The 20,627-nt window shown below is 47.9% G+C and overlaps 1 protein-coding gene across 1 annotated transcript; it reads left to right on the forward strand.

The window, feature by feature from the left end:
* The first annotated feature begins 202 nt into the window (after positions 1-202).
* LOC147123472 (cryptic protein-like) lies at positions 203-16,741 on the forward strand. The gene is made up of 6 exons (XM_086004587.1): positions 203-225; positions 311-363; positions 467-646; positions 4,197-4,311; positions 7,942-8,048; positions 15,973-16,741. Exons 1-6 carry the CDS (start codon positions 203-205, stop codon positions 16,140-16,142), a joined length of 648 nt encoding a protein of 215 aa, XP_085860713.1. The 3' UTR covers positions 16,143-16,741.
* The last annotated feature ends 3,886 nt before the right edge of the window (positions 16,742-20,627 follow it).

Raw genomic sequence — 20,627 nt, forward strand, 5'->3', positions numbered from 1 at the left:
ACTGGTTTAGCGAAAGCTCGGGGAGGTAGGAGGTGAGAACTAACTGTTAATTGCTGATCGTTTAGCTCCAGTTGAAGAATGGTCCGAAAGCGCAGAGATAGATCAGCAGCTCACACTGGTTTCCCTCTAAAACCGAGCTGGTGAAATCGAAGTTTTGTTGGATTTCAAAGCACGAAGGAATTATTATATCTGGAAAAAGAAAATGAAATTTGGAAGGGCCGCTCGGTAAGTTTGCTGAAAGTATGATGGACGGGATCAAAGTGTTGGTGTAGAATTTCTGGGTATTAATTTGGGTTTCCCTTGTTTTAAGAGTCTTCTCTGTCGTGTTGTTCACCACTTTGCAGACGGCGGCGATTGGGGCTGGTAAGTGATGAAAATGATATTAATGAGTTGCGTTGCTAAGAGTTACCAAGATGAGTCGATTTCTTTTGGCGTCCAGTAATATCCAGCGGATATGTTTGGTCAGTTTCAGGCTGTGAAGGTCAAAATTGTGAAGATAAAGATACCTCAGAATCCGATGTTCGGAAACATACAGAGAAAACCCACGGCTCCGCTTTAAGGCGTTTTAAACAATTCAACCAACAGGCGGATGACCGAAAATCTCGAAGCCGTGGAGCGATCATACCGTTCATTGGACTAACGGACAGTAAGTAACAGCAATCGGACAGGCAAGAGGTCATCAACGAGATTAAATATATGTACTGTACATAGTTACAGCATTTTGAGATTGGTCGTAATATGCATAATTATTAAATAACGGCAACCGATCAATTATTATCTGCTATAAAATGGTTTATTATGAACAGAAAAAAAACTTGGAGGCAATGCTGCAATATTTGGACAGAAGTCGTAAACTTGACCCGAGTTTTGCTTCAATTCCCCCTCCCTCCCCATATCAATCAAATCTTCAATAATCTCTCCTCAGCTTTTTAATCCTTATCCAAACAAACCAGTCTTTACTAAGTAAACATACCACACTCGCTTGGTTTTATTATCATCCACACAGCGGCTACCTGCTGGGTGGGGAAAGCTTCAGAGGAAAAAGCATCGTTTCTGAATCATAACTGGTGCCTACCTTTCAATCTCCAAATAGAAATTTTCAAAGAAGGAACATTTTTTAATCATTCAGGACAAAATAAACCCGAATGTATGGATTCAGCCTATTGGGAGTATTAGGATCTTGTCTGAATTTGACTTTCAAATATCAGGATCTGCAGGGCTACTGAAATTAGTTGGATCTACCTCTTGAAAACTTGCTGCATCTGGAGTGTGCCATAACGGGTGTTGCTGTTCTGACTGAGAATGTTTCCACCAATGAGGCAACAGTGGTAAAAAGGAAAGGACTTGCATTTATATAGTGCCTTTCACCACCGAAGGACATCCCAAAGCCTTTACAGCAATGAAGTACATTTGAAGTGTAGTCACTGTTGTAATGTAGGGAAATGCGGCAGTCAATTTGCGCACAGCAAGGTTCCACAAACATCAATAAGATACATGACCAGATTGTGGCCTGGAGTTTCCTCCGTATTTGTGCCCAGATACATACGTAATCTGGGTGCAATCAAATTACGTACCTTAACAGATCATGGCACTTTGGGCGTAAGTGAGTTATGCGCATAACTACAATACGCCCAAGTAGCCTCGATATTTTACACCTGTCCATCAAACCATCTGTGCAAAGGAATCTCCACCCACAAAATTGACCACACCCCCGACTCTCAAATGCAAATATCCTCCAATTGCGCTTGTTCGGGGGCGGGGGGAGAGGTGTTTCTCAACATTGTGTCCAGATTTTCAGGTGCAGCAGGGAACAAAATCATTTTTCTGGTCTTTAAATTGCAATTATTTGAGTGTTTCTAAATCTTTATCCTCACTGAGTGTATATTATCTGTTCCTTTTAATGGATTTTTATGGCAAAAAATAAGTCAAATTTAAAATTGAAAAGCTTCCCCGATTGCAGATTCTTAAACATGCTGTGCCTGATAGGCATGAATGATAGTTAGATGAGTTGAAACATTTAATTTTAAGATACAAAGAAGAAATATACTGGTGTGGGTTCAGCGTTTCCTTGGGCCTGATTGTTTACGTTGACTTATGCCAATTTTAAGTTTGGGTGTATTCTAATTTTAGATTAGGAGGATACTTGAATGTAACTTGACATCGGCAAAATGGGCGCAGCTTCGGGGGCAACTTTTGGTTTGTGCCCAGTTTGTTTAGTGATGTTGGTTGAGCAATAAATACGGGCCAGGACACCAGGAAGAACACCCCTGCTCTTTGAATAGTGCCATGGGATCTTTTATGTCCACCTGAGAGGGCAGACGGGACCTCTCATCTGAAAGATGACAACAACAATTTGTATTTCTATAGTGCCTTTAACATAGTAAAACGTCCCAAGGTGTTTCACAGGAGTATTATCAAACAAAGTTTGACACTGAGCCTCATAAGGAGAAATTAGGGCAAATGACCAATGGTTTGGTCAAAGAGGTAGGTTTTAAGGAGCGTCTTAAAGGAGGAAAGAGAGGTAGAGAGGCAGAGAAGTTTAGGAAGGGAATTCTAGATCTTAGGGCCTTGGCAGCTGAAGGCACGGCCACCAATGGTTGAGCGATTAAAATCAGGGATGCTCAAGAAGCCAGAATTAGAGGAGCGCAGATATCTCGGGGGGTTGTGGGGCTGGAGGAGATTAGAGATAGAGAGGGGTGAGGCCATGGAGGGATTTGGATGAGAATTTTAAAATCGAGGCATTGCTTAACCAGGAGCCAGTGTAGGTCAGCGAGCACAGGGGTGAATGGGACGGTGCAAGTTAGGACAGGAGCAGCAGAGTTTTGGATGACCTCAAGTATACGTAGGGTAGAATGTGGGAGCCCAGCTAGGAGTGCATTGGAAAAGTCAAGCCCTTCAGTACTGCACTGAGGTGTCAGTCTGGATAATGCTTTCAAGTCTCTGGAGTGGGGTTTGAACCCACAACCTTTTGAGAGTACTACCACTGAGCCAGGGCTGACACCTAATAGTTCTTTACAAATCTCCAGACCCATGCAATTTAAACCACAACTGAGAAACATTAGTGCAAATAGAACTAAGTTACGTGTTCTTTGTGGACCAGATTGCTTGGGCCTGTAGGCTGCAAGTTACAGAGGCCATAGTTTGAGCTTGCCTGAACTAAATTGCTGTCTCGTTCACTAACAGTAAATATTCATCATGGTGTTTTTACTTTTTCTTTGGTCATATTTTCTTTCTTCCAAAAGGTAGTGACTTGCCCCAATTGCCATTCTTTATGTTGGTTTATTTGACCATGCAGAGCATCACAGCTGAGCCCCATGCTGTCCTCACTTAGTTTTCATAGATGTGTGCTTTTCATCAGGATTCACCAGATATTGACTGGCATATTTTTTTCTATCTCCCTAATCCAGAGTTCTACCAACACCCCAGCTGAGAGTTCTATGAGTTTATAGTGGCAGATGTGTAGATGTGCAGTCCAATGCATTAATGCCACTCTCCTGTCAACTGAACCAAACAAATGCCAATGTGAAAGCACCTATAATCTGTATGACTCAGTTCCACATTGCATTTACCAACTCAGCCATCATAGAAAGTTACAGCACGGAAGGAGGCCATTTCGGCCCATCGTGTCCGCGCCGGCCAACAAAGAGCTATCCATCCTAATCCCACTTCCCAGCTCTTGGTCCGAAGCCCTGCAGGTTACAGCATCCCAAGTGCACATCCAAGTACTTTTTAAATGTGGTTAGGGTTCCTGCCTCTACCACCCTTTCAGGCAGTGAGTTCCAGACCCCCACAACCCTCTGGGTGAAGAAATTTCCCCTCAAATCCCCTTTAAACCTTCTCCCAATTACTTTAAATCTGTGCCCCCTGGTTTTTGACTCCTCTGGTAAGGGAAATAGGTCCTTTCTATCCACTTTATCTATGCCCCTCATAATTTTATACACCTCAATAAGGTCTCCCCTCAGCCTCCTCTGTTCCATCAAGGGGAGCTGCTGGGTTCAATATTTTATCTGTGTGTGTTAGTATATTTGTGTATATATAATATTTAGGCACAGACTGGCACATTCTAAAATAAATCTTATATCTGCTGTTAACTTTATCAAGTATCTAATTATCTGATTTAAATATTGAAAGAAAGGGCTCATTGTAGACTTAATTTTATATTTCAAATGTTTTATGATTTATTTCTCTTTCCACAGGTAACAGGCTGAACAGGAGTTGTTGTCAGAATGGAGGCACATGCGTACTTGGCAGTTTTTGTGTTTGCCCTAAACACTTCCTGGGGAGAAACTGTGAATATGATGAACGCATCAGGTAATATCAGTTGTGTTCGAATTTAAGAATCACAACCATCTCAGTTGCTCATAGATGAAGTCTGTGTGAGTTACATAGACCAGGAAGGTAGCGAGTTAGTTCCCAGTCTGAATTGAGTTAGCTGATTTCAGCTGATGCAGTGGTAGAGGTGCTACGATTGGTTGTGGTGCTCCGGGTAAGGAATTAGAAAATCTAGCCACAGTTCTCATCCCTGATAGATATTCAGTGACTCCCTTAATGCTAGTACATATTTGGATACCAAGTGAGGAACACGGGAATGTTTGGGACTGGAAAAGACTATTTGGGTCGATCTGGCTGACTCTAGAGTTCAGGAACAGAACACAGTTTATTACCTATAACAGACTTAATTCGGATATCTTCCACAGTTGGCCATACTACAGTGCTTTATTTTCAAGGTCCACACATGAATATTGGTCACTGGGCAAAGCACCAGTGATTAACTGCCGCCCATGGAACTGTACTCCAGTGGAAAACATGATACAAAAATTGACCGTGTGGTTGATAGTGAGGAAGAAAGCTGTAGACTGCAGGAAGATATCAATGGACTGGTCAGGTGGGCAGAAAAGTGGCAAATGGAATTCAATCCGGAGAATTGTGAGGTAATGCATTTGGGGAAGGCTAACAAGGCAAGGGAATACACAATAAATGGTAGGATACTGAGAAGTGTAAAGGAACAGAGGGACCTTGGCGTGCATGTCCACAGATCCCTGAAGGTAGCAGGACGGGTAGATAAGGTGGTTAAGAAGGCATACGGGATACTTTCCTTTATTAGCCAAAGCATAGAATATAAAAGCAGGGAGGTTATGCTTGAAATAACAACAGAAAATGCTGGAATAACTCAGCAGGCCAGGCAACATCCGTGGAGAGAAAACAGAGTCAACGTTTCGAGTCAAACTCTGCCAGCACATTTCACACCTAATCTAGAGCTGTCTTTTGTCTCCACTAGTCCTATCACCATCTCGTCTCGTTTTGAATACCTCTTAATGTCTCTTCACTTCTCTTTTGTTCTCTCCCAGCCTGGCCTCTCAATCTGTTTCATTTCCTGTGCCTTTCCAGTCTTGACAAAGAGTTTGACTCGAAACGTTGACTCTATTTTCTCTCCACGGACGTTGCCTGGCCTGCTGAGTTATTCCAGCATTTTCTGTTGTTATTTCGGATTTCCAGCATCCGCAGTATTTTGCTATCGTACTAGGTTATGCTTGAACTGTACAAAACACTAGTTAGACCACAGCTAGAATACTGCATGCAGTTCTGGTCACCACATTACAGGAAAAATGTGATTGCACTAGAGAGGGTACAGATGAGTTTTACGAGGATGTTGCCAGGACTGGAGAATTTTAGCTATGAGGATAGATTTGATAGGCTGGGGTTGTTTTCTTTGGAACAGAGGAGACTTAATTGAGGTGTATAAAATTATGAGGGGCCTAATTAGAGTGGATAGGAAGGACCTATTTCCCTTAGTAGAGAGATCAATAACCAGGGGGCATATATTTAAAGTAATTGGTAGAAGGATTAGAGGGGAGTTGAGGAGAACGTTTTTCACCCAGAGGTTGGTGGGGATCTGGAACTCACTGCCTGAAAGGGTGGTAGAGGCTGAAACCTTCATTGTATTTACAAAGTATTTGGAGATGCACCTGAAGTGTTGGAACATACAGGGCTGCATACGAAGATCTTGAAAGTGGGATTAGGCTGGATAGCTCTTTTTCGGCCGGCACAGACACAATGGGCTGAGTGGCCTCATTCTGTGCTGTAAATTTCTATGATTCCATGATTTATTGAATGAGACGCTTTGTCAATAGTTGGTTGGCCGAGTGGATAAAGGTAGCAGACTTGAATGTCCCAGGTTTGAATTACATAGGATATACAGCACAGAAACAGGCCATTCGGCCCAACCAGTCCATGCCGGCGTTTATGCTTCACTCGAGCCTTCTCCTGTCTTTCCTCATCTAAAACTATCTGCATAACCCTCTATTCCTTCTCCCTCATATGCTTGTCTAGCCTCTCCTTAGAATGCATCGATATTATTCGCTTCAACCATGCCCTGTGGTAGTGAGTTCCACATTCTCACCACTCTTTGGGTAAAGAAGTTTCTTCTGAATTCCCTATTGGATTTCTTGGTGACTATCTTACATTGGTGGCCTCTAGTTATGCTCTTCCCCACAAGTGGAAACATTCTCTCTGTATCCACTCTATCAAAACCTTTCAATTTTAAAGACCTCTATTAGGTCACCCCTCAGCCTTTTTTCAAGAAAAAAGAGACCCAGCCTGTTCATCCTTTCCTGCACTGGCTTCTCTTCTCGCTCCCGCGTCGTTACCTCTGGTGTCCCCCAAGGATCTATCCTTGGCCCCCTCCTATTTCTCATCTACGTGCTGCCCCTCCTGTGACATCATCCGAATACACAGCGTCAGTTTCCATATGTATGCTGACAACACCCAGCTCTACCTCACCACCATCTCTCTCAACCCCTCCACTGTCTCTAAATTATCAGACTGCTTGTCTGACATCAGTACTGGAGGAGCAGAAATTTCCTCCAATTAAATATTGGGAAGACCGAAGCCATTGTCTTTGGTCCCCACCACAAACTTTGCTTAGCCATCTACTCCATCCCTCTCACTGGCAACTGTCTGACACTGAACCAGACTTTTCGCAACCTTGGTGTCATATTTGACCCGAGATGAGCTACTGACCACATGTCTGCGCCATCAGTAAAACAGCCTATTTCCATCTCCGTAACAACACTCGACTCCGCCCCTGCCTCAGCTCATCTGCTGCTGAAACCCTCATCCATGCCTTTGTTACCTCTACACTTGACTATTTCAATGCACTCCTGGCCAGCCTCCCACGTTCTACCCTCCGTAAACTTGGGGTCATCCAAAACTCACACTAAGTTAGGCAGCGCTTTGATTTCAAAATTCTCATCCTTATTTTCAAAACTCTCCATGGCCTCGCCGCCCTCACCCCCCCCCCCCCATCTCTCCTCCAGCCCCACAACCCTCCGGGATATCTGTGCTCCTCCAATTCTGGCCTCTTGAGCAACCCCGATTTTAATCGCTCCACCATTGGCGACCGTGCCTTCAGCTGCCTAAGCTCTGGAAATCCTTCCCTAAACTTCTCTGCCTCTCAACCTCTCTTTCCTCCTTAAAACCTACCTCTTTGACCAAGCTTTGGTCATCTGCCCATATATCTCCTAATGGTTCGGTGTCAAATTTTGTATTAGAACACCCCTGTGAAGCACCTTGGAACATTTTACTACGTTAAAGGCGCTAAAGAAATACAAGTTGTTGTTGCTATCTGGGTAGTTCTGTTAGAAAGGGCATGTGTGTTTGTCTAGTGTGGACAAGATCAGGCTCAGGTATGATGCCCTTTACAGTCAATTAGCTTGCTGACCATCACTGTTTAGGCCCATGCATGAAGAATGCCACTTGGGTGAGGTACCCCAAGACTACCCCAAATGTGAATCATACCTGAGAAGGAGATAAATTGGAGGAAAAAACATCAAACCTTTTGGGTTAATGTCTTATTTGCTGACAGCTATCCATTAACCTGTATCTAATAGTTACATGTAAGTAGTTTATACTGAATAGTCTACTATCTTTTTCCTCTGACAGGAACTGTGACAATATTCCTGAGGGAGCATGGGTGCCTAAAAATTGTACTTGGTGTAGGTGCAGCTATGGGATTTTGCATTGTATTCAGGGATCTCAAGACGACTGTGGTAAGAAATATTCAACGTTTTGTAACCTGGATCTTAATGGAAATTTCAGTGTAGAAACTTGCAGCACTGTGTATTGCTAATAATACTCATTACTATATTCAACAAATACCCTTTCCCTATGAAATTAGTAAAATCAAGCCATCGGTCTTCATTAATAACTAATGGAAATTTCTCGCTTCCATAAGAATAAATGGTTAATATGATTATAAAGCTGGTTGGTCTGAGTGAACAAGCTCTTGACAATAGAAAGCTTAGGCTTCAGCCTTGATTATACATGAGTTGTTATTTATTAAATCAACTGTTTTGAGCACCCTCACCATAGGAGGAAATATTGGCCTTTGAGGGAGTCCATTGAAAATTCATGAGGATGATCCCTTAGATGAAGGGACTGGCTATGATGAGGGACCGTGAAAATAAGTTATATTTGTTAGAAATGAGAGGAGGGTTAAAATGTAATCTGATTGAGCTGTTTAACATAGTGAAAAGAATTCACATGGTAGATAAGGGATGATCCTTCCACTAGTAAGGGATACAGAACAAGGAACATTGGTCTGACAAGTGTCAACAGTGAGGAATGTCACCAATTGTCATCTCAAAAAATCACAAACAGCACACTGCTGGCATGTACTTGGAAACTATAAACCATAAAATCTTAAAATTAGAAATAGGCTGGTAGAGAGTCCAGGAAAAACTTAAGCCGCACAAAGGGTTATTAGAATATGGATTCACTGTCCAGAAGGCCATAGATGCAGAATCAGAAGGAGATACTGTAGATACCTACTTGGGGCATAAGGATATTAATGGAGAATTGGGATTTGAAGAGCTAAAGAGCTGCAATGAATTGTAAAATGGCCGAGCAGGCTGGATGGGTTAAGTGGCCTATTGCTATTCCTATGTCCCAGCCTTGATATTACCAGTTATTTCCCCATTTTCTATCGCTCTCTCTGTTCCCAAGTTCGGACATCCTTCAGTAAATTATGGAATTTTGGCTTGCTGGTGTCATTTGCTTGATCAAGCAAGTTGATCTTTCCCACTGTCTCTTACAATTCTCATCTTGTTTTATGGCCTCTGCCATTGATCTGTAAGTGAGAGGATGTTTAAATTTATGTTGTGCGAGACAGGAGTTGCTATATTCAAACAAAATCTGCTCTAAACCCATATTAAGCTCTGGCCCCCATAGTGCTTTTAGTTGTATTGTACAGCTGGCATGAAATTTATTTTCTGGATGGAGAGGAAAGAGAAGTCTGGAGGCATTACATCTCTCCACATTTTGATATTTGACACTTTTTATTTGGTACATGGCTCGGTGACTTTAGTGAGTAGCTGAGCTAGAGACCAGGAAGCAAGGTAACCTATTAGCCTGCAACTAACCAGCCAGCCACCATCTAGGCCAGCCAGCAACCAAATACTAGAAGCCAGCCATTACAAGGAGAGCCAAAAGGGAGGGAAGAAGCAACCGGAGTGGTGAGAGTAGCAGGAGCAGTGGGAGAGCCAGCAGTAGCAGGACATGGAAAAGCGGAGAGGTTTAAGAAGGAAGTTCCAAAGAGTAGGACCAGTGACTGAAGGCTCACTCGCTAGTGGTTTGGAAACTGAACTGGACCAGCCATATAAATACTGTGGCTACAAGAGCAGGCCAGAGGCTGGGAATTCTGCGGCGAGTGTCTCACCTCCTGACTCCCCAAAGCCTTTCCACCATCTACAAGGCACAAGTCAGGAGTGTGATGGAATACTCTCCACTTGCTTGGATGAGTGCAGCTCCAACAACACTCAAGAAGCTCGACACCATTCAGGATAAAGCAGCCCGCTTGATTGGCACTCCATCCACCACCTTCAACATTCACTCCCTCCACCACCGGCGCACTGTGGCTGCAGTGTGTACCATCTACAAGTTGCACTGCAGCAACTTGCCAAAGCTCCTTCAACAGCACCTTCCAAACCCGCGACCTCTACCACTTAGAAGGACAAGGGCAGCAGACACATGGGAACATCACCACCTACAAGTTCCCCTCCAAGCCACACACCATCCTGACTTGGACCTGTATCGCCGTTCCTTCACTGTCGCTGGGCCAAAATCCTGGAACTCCCTTCCTAACAGCATTGTGGGTGTACCTACACCATATGGACTGCAGCGGTTCAAGAAGGCGGCTCACCACCATCTTCTCAAGGGCAATTAGGGATGGGCACTAAATGCAGGCCTAGCCAGCGACACCCACATCCCATCAATGAATTTAAAAAAAAAGAGAGGGAAGGGTGTGTGGTGCCACAGAAGACAAGAATCAGAGGAAAGGGACATTCAAGAGGAGTGGATATTGGGCTGGAGGAGATTGCAGAGATAAGGTGAGGCGAGACCGTGGAGAAATCTATAGACGAGGATAAGGATTTTTAATTTAATGTGTTGGGGGTGGAATTGCAATTGTAAGTTATTAAGGATGGGGGTGATGGGAGAGTGGGACAGAGTACGAACAGGATTTGGGCCACAGAGTTCTGGAGATCATGGCGGACGGAAAGCCAGCAAGGAGAGCGTTCGAGTCGTCGGGCTCGATCTTAACTCAGGTGCGGGATGTTGTCGTGTTCTCCGAATTTCGTGTTCCCCACACGAATCTAAATGGATGTGGGAGATTGATGCAATTTTAACTCAATTGGCCAATTGATTTCCAACGTGTGGGAAGCCTTTGCAAAGGGGTTTTTCATGACTGAAAGTCCCCTCCGATGATGTCATCATTGCTGCTGCATTTAAGGTCCACAGCAAGCCTTGCTTCTTCTGCAGGCTTCCAAGCTTCCTCCATTTGGTGTCAGAGGGACCTGCAGGAAAGATGACAAGCAGGAGGGCAAGAGCAGCTCCTCGTTTTGACGAGGCGGCACTGTAGGCATTGGTGGATGGGGCTAGGGCCCACAGGGAGGTCCTGTTCCCTTCATCAGGGAGGAAGAGGCCTCCCACTCAGACCAAGGCTGTGTGGATCCAGGTGGCTGAGGAGGTCAACTCCTTGGGAGTCACCCGCAGAACCTGGATACAGTGCAGGAAAAGATTTCATGACCTTCAGCGCACTGGAAAAGTGAGTATGAATTTCCCATCACCCTCAATCTGATCCCCATTGCCTTTCCTCACCAGCACTCAGCTTTAGCAATCTCTTCCTCCACATCCCACTTGACACTGACATCCATGCACCCTTACCCATTCCCTCTCTCTCTATGCTCACATTCATATAACTATTCCACCATGCAGCCCTCACACTCCCTCTCACTCTGATGCTTTGAACACAACTGACAACACACAGGGAGGGCCCTTGGTCTTGCAACCTCACTCCATCTTTGATTCCTTTTAAGTATCTATGCTATGCAATCCCTACACTCACTCCTTCATTCTCACTCAACCTCCACTTGTCTTCCTCATTGCAGGTAAAGAGAGCTCACAACAAGAGAGAGCAAGCCAGGACAGGTGGAGGGCCACCCTCAATAGCTCACCTCACCCCCTGGGAGGAGGCCGTCCTGGAAATCATCGGCATTGAGGATGATTCGCGCGTGGGGGATGGACAGACGGGTGCAACACAGCAAGCTGGTGACAGAAAAGTTTCCCCATCTCTCTCTTTGACATTGCATGAGTCACTGATAATGACTGTGAAGCTGTAACAGATGCACTTATGAGCATCTGCAAAAAGCTATGTGCATGTAGCCTTTGCATCACATCTCTAACTCTTTCCTTTACTCCCCCACAGGACCATCACAAGCATCCGTTCCCCCTAGCCAGGAAGAAGAGGCTGAGCAGCCAGACTCCTCCGAGGAAGCTGTAACCTCTGAGGGCGCAGCGCCAGCAGAATTCAGCGCACCCAGCACCAGCCCAGACACTCTCACCTCGGTGGAACCTTCGGGACACAGAGTAGTGTTGTCACCTCGTGTATCACAGCTCACAAGTGAGCATCAGCAGATTGTGGAGACAGGGACAGCAGTGGAGAGTCCTAGTCGGAGGGCGCAGGACTCTGCCAGCTCGGCTCAGCAGCATGTCGATCCTCTGCCTCTGGGTCCATCCATAAGATCAGAGGTGATGGAACTCCAGGCACAGATGCAGGAGTCTCTGGCAGGTTTTGTCTCTAGGGTCGCTGCGAGTGTGGAGCGAATGGAGGAGTCCATAGCGAACATGAGCAGAGCCTTTGTGGAGTCATTGGCGCATGAACGCATCAACATGGAAAGGATGGCTACCTCCGTGGAAACGATTGCTACCTCTGTGGTAAGGCTGGCTACCATACAGGAGAGGTTGGCTATGGTAGAGAGGAGGGCTACGGCCATGGAGAAGCTTAGTCGCCAGGGTATGGAAAACATGGTCATTGTTCAGAATAGAATGACATCTCTTGAGGAGCGATGGGCATCTATTGAACAGAAAAACCAGACCTTCAGGGAAGTTCTTCTGAGTAGGACTGCCATTGGAGATACGGGTCCCCATGGCCCCCCTGATGTGCAGCAAGGTGCTCTCCAGCCACTTGCAGGCGCAGAAGGGGAGCTGACCCATGAGAGGGAGGTTGGTGGCAGACCTCAAGGAAGTGGGGGTTCCTCTCCAAGCGCTCACACTTCCATGCCACTGCAGAGCCCTTGGTCAGAGCCCCACCAGAGTCCACACCCAAGTGAGATAGATGTCTCAACCCCTGCACAGCCACAGGAGCAGCAGACTGTTGTCGAGCCCTCACAGGCTCGCCACCCCAGAGGACGCACGCCCAAGGTGTCGAAACAGGAGTAGCAGGAAAGTGAGCAATGGGCCTCCACATCTGCTGAAGCCACAGGGGAACCACTACGTAGGAGCATGCGTAAGAGGAAGATAAAGCACAAGTAGTCACAAGGGTAGTCACTTGGGTGAAATTTGATGTATTAGAAAAAGCCATCAGATTAATAATGTTAATAAAAAATCTGATGGCTACTGCTGTAGTTGTGGCATGTGTCATTTCGCGAATGGGACTTTCACATTGAGGGCTTAGGATTACTTACAATTATCAGTATGCTGGTCAAATGGCTAGGAATCCGCAGGGTCTTGGCCATTGTCGATGCTCAGGTAAGAAGCTGCGAGGCAAAAGTGTTTGACTAGGCTAAGCAAATCTGGCCAGGATGAGTGCATTCCTTGCATCCCGGGCAGCAATGTTCTCGCGTAATGCTGCCGCTGGTTGATGGGCCTCTGCAGGATGTTTGTTTTCGCCCTCCTCCTCCTCCTCATCTGAGGAGGATATGTGAGGAGCTACTTGGTCCTCGGGAATCTGCAAGCCACGACGCTGTGCCATGTTGTGAAGTGCACAGCAAACCACGACGATTCTGGAGACCCTGGCTGCTGAGTACTGCAGGGCTCCACCTGATCTATCCAGGCATCTGAAGTGCATCTTCAGCAAACTGATGGTTTGTTCGATAATGGATCTGGTGGCAATGTGGCTGGAGTTGTAGCGCTCCTCAGCTTCGTTGGCTGGACTCCTCAACAGCGTCATCAGCCACGTCCTCGGGGGATAGCCCTTGTCTCCAAGTAGCCATCCATTAAGTTGGTCTGGCGGACTGAATAGCGGCGGCACACTAGACTGGCGCAGTATGAAGGAGTCATGGCAACTTCCAGGGTACATGGCACAAACATGCAAAATCTCCTTCTTGTAGTCACACACCAGCTGAACGTTGAGGGAGTGGAAGCCCTTGCGGTTGACAAAAATTCCTGGATTGCGATGGGGTGCTGTAAGGGCCACATGTGTGCAATCAATGACGCCCTGCACCCTTGGAAAGTCTGCCAGATTAGCTAATCCAACTGCTCACGCCGTCACATTTGCGCGATCCCTGGTGAAATGGATATGATTGTGCGTGAGGGCAAAGAGGGCATCGGTTACCTGCGTGATGCAAGTGTGTGCGGCCGACTGGGAGATGCCGCTGATGTCTGTTGCTGATCCCTGGAATGAACCTGAGGCCAAAAAGTTGAGTGCGGTGGTGACTTTGACGGCCACTGGTAAGGAGTGTCCACCTGGTCCTCTGGGCAGCAGGTCTTGCTGTATCATTGTGCAGATGTCAGTCACTACCTGTCGCGAAAGTCGGAGCCGCCTTTGGCACTGCTGCTCAGTCATGTTGAGGTAGCTGACCCTGTGTCTGTAGACCCTGTTTGGGGGGTATCTCCTGCGCCAACGGGCTTCCATGCGCTGGCCCCTTCTGGCCTGTGCTGCCTCAGCTGGGTGAGCAGCAGCCTGTCGCTCCTGCTGTTGCTGCTGTTGTTCCTGGTTCTGCTGCTGCCGCGCCTGGTGCTGGAGGTCCTCTAATGCCAAGAAGGGAAGGAAAAAAAGGCCTCCCATGCTTCTGGTAGATGCCTCAGTTGAGGAAGTGCTGAGTGAGGGTGGCGAGAGGGGTTTCGCAGGAGGTCACACTGGAGAAATGTGTGAGACTCCAACCTTCCACAGGTGTGGTTAAGCCTGGTAAAAGTTGCCCCAGGCCTGAGACAACAAAGTCCTGCCACCTGCAAATGATGACTGATCAAATCTCCTCTTTAATGGTTGACCTGCAGCTGATAGTCAGCAATCCAATAGTGCTCCCGTCAGGTTTCACATTCGTGATTCCCACCAGGCGTGTTTTACGTGGGAAAAGGGTTAAAGTTGCAAGGGCCTGTTAAAATAGGATTATAGAGGCCATTTAATAGTAATTAAGGGCCTTAAAGACCAGTCCCACCTGTTGGATGCGGGACGGAGTCGGGACCATCAGACACGCCTCAGTTAAAATTGCTCGGAGTCGGGAACCAGGCGGGGGGGGGGGGGGGGGGGTTCCGCCTGCCAGTTTTTGCGATTTTAACCCCCCGCACGCCTCCAAGCCCGACTCCATGGCTCAATGAAAATCGAGCCCCTTGAGTCTTTACATGATAAAGACACGTATAAGGGTTTAGTGGTAGAGGAGCTGAGGTAAGCAGTCTTGGTGAAGGGTCAAACAGGACACCATGATTGCGATGGTCTGATGAAAATGAAGTCAGTGACAGGGAATGGAATTTGTGGTAGGAGGTATAGGAGCTAGCTCTGGTCTTCCTAGTGTTGAATGGGAGGAACTTGTGACATCCAAAACTTGATGTCTGACAGCATGGAGATATTTGTGTGGTTGAGAGAAGTGGTGGAGAAGTAGAGCTGGGTATTGTCTGTATACATATGAAAGCTGATGTTGCCTGCAGATGATACCACAATGGGGAAGCATGTAGATGGCTGAGGATAGAACTTTGGGGGACCCTGGAGGTGAAGATGCAGGGCAGAAAAAATGAGCCACTCTAGGAGATGTACTGACTGCATTCGAAGGATTAGGAAAGGAACCATGAACAGGCAGGAGTGGGATAATGGTGCGGGGGGGAGGCGTACTAGGAGGAGAATGGCGTGGTCAACTATATTGAATGCTGTGGAAATTTCAAGGAGGGATAATATACCACAGTCACTGTCATTCATTACTGGCTAGGGTTATTTCAGTGCTTTGTGAAAGGTAGAGTTTACATTGGGATTCAAACAGAGTTTTAGGAGAGATGGGTATGAAGCTGGGAGGCAGTGACACATTAAGGGACCTTTGGAAGTGATAGTGGCAGAAAATGGATGGTTGGGTGTTTTTGAGGAGAGGGTGATGGTGGTTTTGAATAGGACAGGGACGATGGCGAGGAAAAGGAACCATTAATCATGTAAGCTTGTCTGGAGGTCAGGGTGGGAAATGAATGGGTGAGGAGGTGGGTCACGTGGATGAGGTAAGCTTTGAGAGGGTAGAAAGGAACATAAGTGAGAAACTGGAACAAGATGGAGGTTCTGGTTTAAAGTACATAGGAGATCTGGGTGAGGTAGGGAGCAGTAGAGTAATCTTCACAGGTGACTTCTATTTTGGAGATAAAGAAATCTATGACTCACGTTTGATGTTTAGGCTTGAATATCAATTTCGCTGTGCTTAACCTTCCATTTCTTTTCTACTTCAGATATTAAAAGAGACTTAAAAGAAGATCTCAGATATTATCAGTTACTTTCAGATGGCTCTCGGCTCCTACCAATGAGATACCTGCTGCTGCCAGGGATATTCCTTACCATTGTATCATTTGGACTATTATCTTATAATGTATGTTCATCACAAACTGGAAACATGCTGTAGTACATTTAGTTCTGTTCTGGGGAATGCAGAGAATTTATTCCCGCCTGTGAAAAGAAGATGCTGTGAGTTAGTGTGAAACACCAATTGTGGTTTAACTTCCAGTGGAATGCTACCATTATTTTCCAATGCACTGCAGCAGTTCCATCATGAAATAAGAATTTGAGAGGGAAAGGGATCTGCCTGTGACAGATTTCCGGTGCACTTTTTAATGTGAGGCACAGATGTTATACATCACAGTAGGTGGGTCTGTAGCTGTATCAGAAATGATGTGAAATTCCTATCATGTTATTGATCATTTGTTTGCATCAGCTAGAAGGCTAGGCAGTAAGGGAGCATTGCAACGATTGAATCATGCAATAATGAGTATAGGGAATTGTTAAGAGCAGCCATGGGCAGATTAGAAGCTACTATAGTTTGATATGAATGATATCAGATATTTTCTAGTTTTATTGTTCAAGGAAGTACCTTGTTAGACTGTTGGAAGCTGTCTGTCAATAATAGTTTTTAAAGTCTTATTTAAGTTGTAAATAGTTCCTATTGTAAGTATGATGCTATTTCATAATATAAATTTTAATAAATCTATTTATGCCAATATATAATTGCTCTTCAATTATCTGTGTGTGTTTCGTTGGTGCTCTGGGAATGATGCATTTGATTGGGATGGATATTGATCTGTGCTTCTACAACAAAATCCAATCACTGACTTGCCATACAAGTCAATGGAGTGGTTTTCCTAGTTGTTATTATAAGAAGATTGCCAACATCTATCTATATATATAAATCGGTTGATCTGTCATTCTGTCATTCTATCTGTCTATCTGTCATTCTGTCTGTCATCGCGTGTGCGTCTTGCGGGTATACACTCGAAAGTTACAGGGCGTACCTACGCGCGCGTTACCTCCAAAGAAAGCGTACGCTTCCGAGACGGTTTTAAGCGTATTTACGTTTCGGCCGGGCTAAAATTGCGCCCGCGGTATCCCAAAAACCTTCAACATTCCGCTCATTAGCATCTCATTATCCGCTAATTAGCGACAGAGTGACCTCGAGGTCGACCAATCGTACGCCGGGTTGCTGGCGTGTGCCGCCGGGCCAATCGGTGCGTGTGTGGCCGGGCTTTATCGTTCTGAACCGAGGTGAGTCGCCGCCATCTTGATTCCAAACTTTTCCTTTCTTTGTCCCGCTTTCTGCGTCTTAAAAAAAAACGTTGCTTTTAAAACACATATTTTTTTTAAAAAAATGATTTAGAAAGTAATTAACTTATCTAATCTCATTAATTTTCCTACCTTTCCCCGTTTTTCCAGGTAGGCCTAGAAGCCTCGGCATCTCCTCTGCACCCACGCCCGAGCTAGGCACCTCCCGGCCCCACTCGAAGGCTGGAGGGCCGAGCCTCAGCCCAGCGCGGCTAGGGTGCGCGCGCAGCAGGAGCTGAGACGTCTCTGGCTCGGCCGGGGGGCGGGGCTTGCTGAGCGCCCAGCGTTACCCTGGCAACCGGGCCCGCCGGACGTCTCGCACAGCCGCAATCGGCGGTCTTCACCTGGGGGGGGGGGAGGCCGCGGGGGCCGCGACCCTCGGGTTGGGGGGGGGCGGGGGGCCGCGACCCTCGGGGGGGGGGGCCGCGCGCACGCGCGCGCAGCAGGAGCAGCTGAGACGCGGTGTCTCTCTCTCTGGCTTGGTCAGCGTCACGGTTGCCCTGGCAACCGGGCCTGCTGGCCGAGAGAGACGCCGCGTCTCAGCTCCTGCTGCGCGCGCAATCGGCGGTCTTCACCTCGGGGGGGGGGGGCCGCGACCCTCGGGGGGGGGGGGGGCCCACGCCCTCCCTCCCCTCCGCCCTCCCTTCCCCCCCCTTTCCCCCCCGCCCTCCCCCCTCCCTTCCCCCCCTCCCCCCCGCCCTCCCTTCCCCTCCCCCTGCCCTCCCTCCCCTCCCCCTCCCTCCCCCCTCCGCTCCCCCCTCCCCCTCCCCTCCCCCCTCCCCCCTCCCCTCCCCTCCCCCTCTCCCCTCCCCCTCTCCCCCCTCCCCTCCCCCCCCTCTCTTCCCCCCAGTCACGCTCTCTCTTCCCCCCAGTCATGCTCTCTCTTCCCCCCAGTTGCTCTCTCTCTTCCCCCCAGTCGCTCTCTCTCTTCCCCCCAGTCGCTCTCTCTTCCCCGCAGTCGCTCTCTCTCTCTCTTCCAACAACAACATTCCCTCGAAAAAGCCTCGGCACCGCCGGGCACTTCAGCTAGTCTATATATATAAATCGGTACTTCTGTCTGTCTGTCATTCTGTCATTCTGTCTGTCATCGCGTGTGCGTCTGGCGGGTATGCGCTCAAAAGTTACAGGGCGTACCTACGCGCGCGTTACCTCCGAAGAAAGCTTACGCTTCCGAGATGGTTTTAAGCGTATTTATGTTTCGGCCGGGCTAAAATCGCACCCGCGGTATCCCAAAAACCTTCAACATTCCGCTCATTAGCATATCATTATCCGCTCATTAGCGACAGAGTGACCTCGAGCTCGACCAATCGTACGCCGGGTTGCTGGCGTGTGCCGCCGGGCCAATCGGTGCGTGTGTGGCCGGGCCTTATCGTTCTGAACCGAGGTGAGTCACCGCCATCTTGATTCCAAACTTTTCCTTTCTTTTTCCTGCTTTCTGCGTCTTTAAAAAAAACGTTGCTTTTAAAACACATATTGTTTTTTAAAAAAATGATTTAGAAACGAATTAACTTATCTAATCTCATTAATTTTCCTACCTTTCCCCATTTTTCCAGGTAGGCCTCGAAGCCTCGGCTTCTCCTTCGCACCCACGCCCGAGCTAGGCACCTCCCGGCCCCACTCGAAGGCTGGAGGGCCGAGCCTCAGCCCAGCGCCGCTAGGGTGCGCGCGCAGCAGGAGCTGAGACGCCGCGTCTCTCTCTGGCTCGGCCGGGGGGCAGGGCTTGCTGAGCGTCACCCTGGCAACCGGCCCCCCGGCCGTCTCGCACAGCCGCAATCGGCGGTCTTCACCTCGGGGGGGGGGGGCGCGACCCTCTGCGGGGGCGCGACCCATGGGGGGGGCCGCGACCCTCGGGGGGGGGGCCGTCAAGCGTCACCCTGGCAACCGGCCCCCCGGCTGTCTCGCACAGCCGCAATCGGCGGTCTTCACTTCAGGGGGGGGCGGGGCATGACCCTCGGGGGGGGGCCCCGCCCTCCCCTCCCTGCCCCCCCTCCCTCCCCCTTCCCCCCTTCCCTTCCCCCCCTTCCCTTCCCCCCCTCTCCCCCCCTTCCCTTCCCCCCCCTCTTCCCTTCCCCCCCTTCCCTTCCCCCCCTCTCCCCCTTCCCTTCCCCCCCTCTCCCCCCTTCCCTTCCCCCCCTCTCCCCCCCTTCCCTTCCCCCCTGCCCTCCCTCCCTCCCCCAGTCGCTCTCTCTCTCTCTCTTCCAACAACAACATGCCCTCGAAAAAGCCTCGGCACCGCCGGGCACTTCAGCTAGTTATAAATATTTAAGGATAATTCTCCTCTGCAAACCCGCCCAAAAGTGGACAGGATCAGACTGGAGAATCTCAGAAAATCCAGGCAGTGAGGCCTACCTTCGGCTCACCGCTTGAACAGCTTGCCCCTGCCCCCAATGGAACAGTGGCTGCTTGCTACTTCCCCACCCACTACCAATTCCCCAGAACTGCCATACGGAGGTGCGGTGGTAAATACCCGATTGGGTGGAGATAGTCTTGTTGCAGTTTTCGCTCCATCCAGATGGCTCCAGAGTCTTACCTGCTAAAAGCCTCCGTTTTGGCTGAGACCTTCTGTGGGAGCTATTGCTCTGATGTTGGGGGCACTTCTACCCCTTTACCTCACTTATCCCTGCTGTAGCACTACTGGAGTTTCCTGGCAGGCTCCCTTTGATTGTGGGAATGCTGCTGGGAGGCCACCATGCATGCCGAATGAGATCTGGTCCAAGAAAATGGGTCAGGCCTATGGAGGTGGAGGCAGAAGTACCGCTCTGCTGAAACTTTGCGCTGAAGAGGAAATTCCAGGCCATATTATGTAACAGCTATCTATTTACTTGTTGAATTATTGGCCCAGAAATTCGGGTCGGAGGCTTCCCGCGGGTGTAAGCCCCCGACCTGCACTTACCTTGCGCGCCGGCCATTGAGCTGCAGGGCCCCGTGGAATTCCGCTCCAGGGCCTGGCCCAGCTGCCGGCGCGCAGTGCTTGCATATCCCAGGGGTGTAGTTAGTGCGATGCGTCCCCTGGGATCACGTGAGCCATGGGCAGCCAATCGGAGGAGGGAAAAGCCCATTCATAAGATTGACAGGAAGAGCTGTCAAAACTTATAAATACTACGGGCCCCAAAATAGCAGTAAACCTTCAAATAATTTTTTTTTTAAATCACACTTTTTAAATAAACTATAAATTACATTAAATAACTATTTTAAACAATATTTAAATTTTTGAAAAAAATAATTTTATATTCTAACGGGGCTAAAAATAAACTTACCTTGCTTTAAAGTATTTAAAAATAATAAACCTGTGGAA

Source organism: Somniosus microcephalus, chromosome 2 (assembly GCF_052327205.1).
Source record: "Somniosus microcephalus isolate GS21.2 chromosome 2, FLI_Smic_1.0, whole genome shotgun sequence".
NCBI classification, from domain to species: domain Eukaryota; kingdom Metazoa; phylum Chordata; class Chondrichthyes; order Squaliformes; family Somniosidae; genus Somniosus; species Somniosus microcephalus.

Bases quoted from the DNA above. Each gene is read 5' to 3' on its own strand.
- LOC147123472 (XM_086004587.1), top strand. From the start codon at position 203: ATGAAATTTGGAAGGGCCGCTCG. The intron at 226-310 runs GTAAGTTTGCTG...CCTTGTTTTAAG, and splicing joins AAATTTGGAAGGGCCGCTCG to AGTCTTCTCTGTCGTGTTGT. The intron at 4,312-7,941 runs GTAATATCAGTT...TTCCTCTGACAG, and splicing joins GAATATGATGAACGCATCAG to GAACTGTGACAATATTCCTG.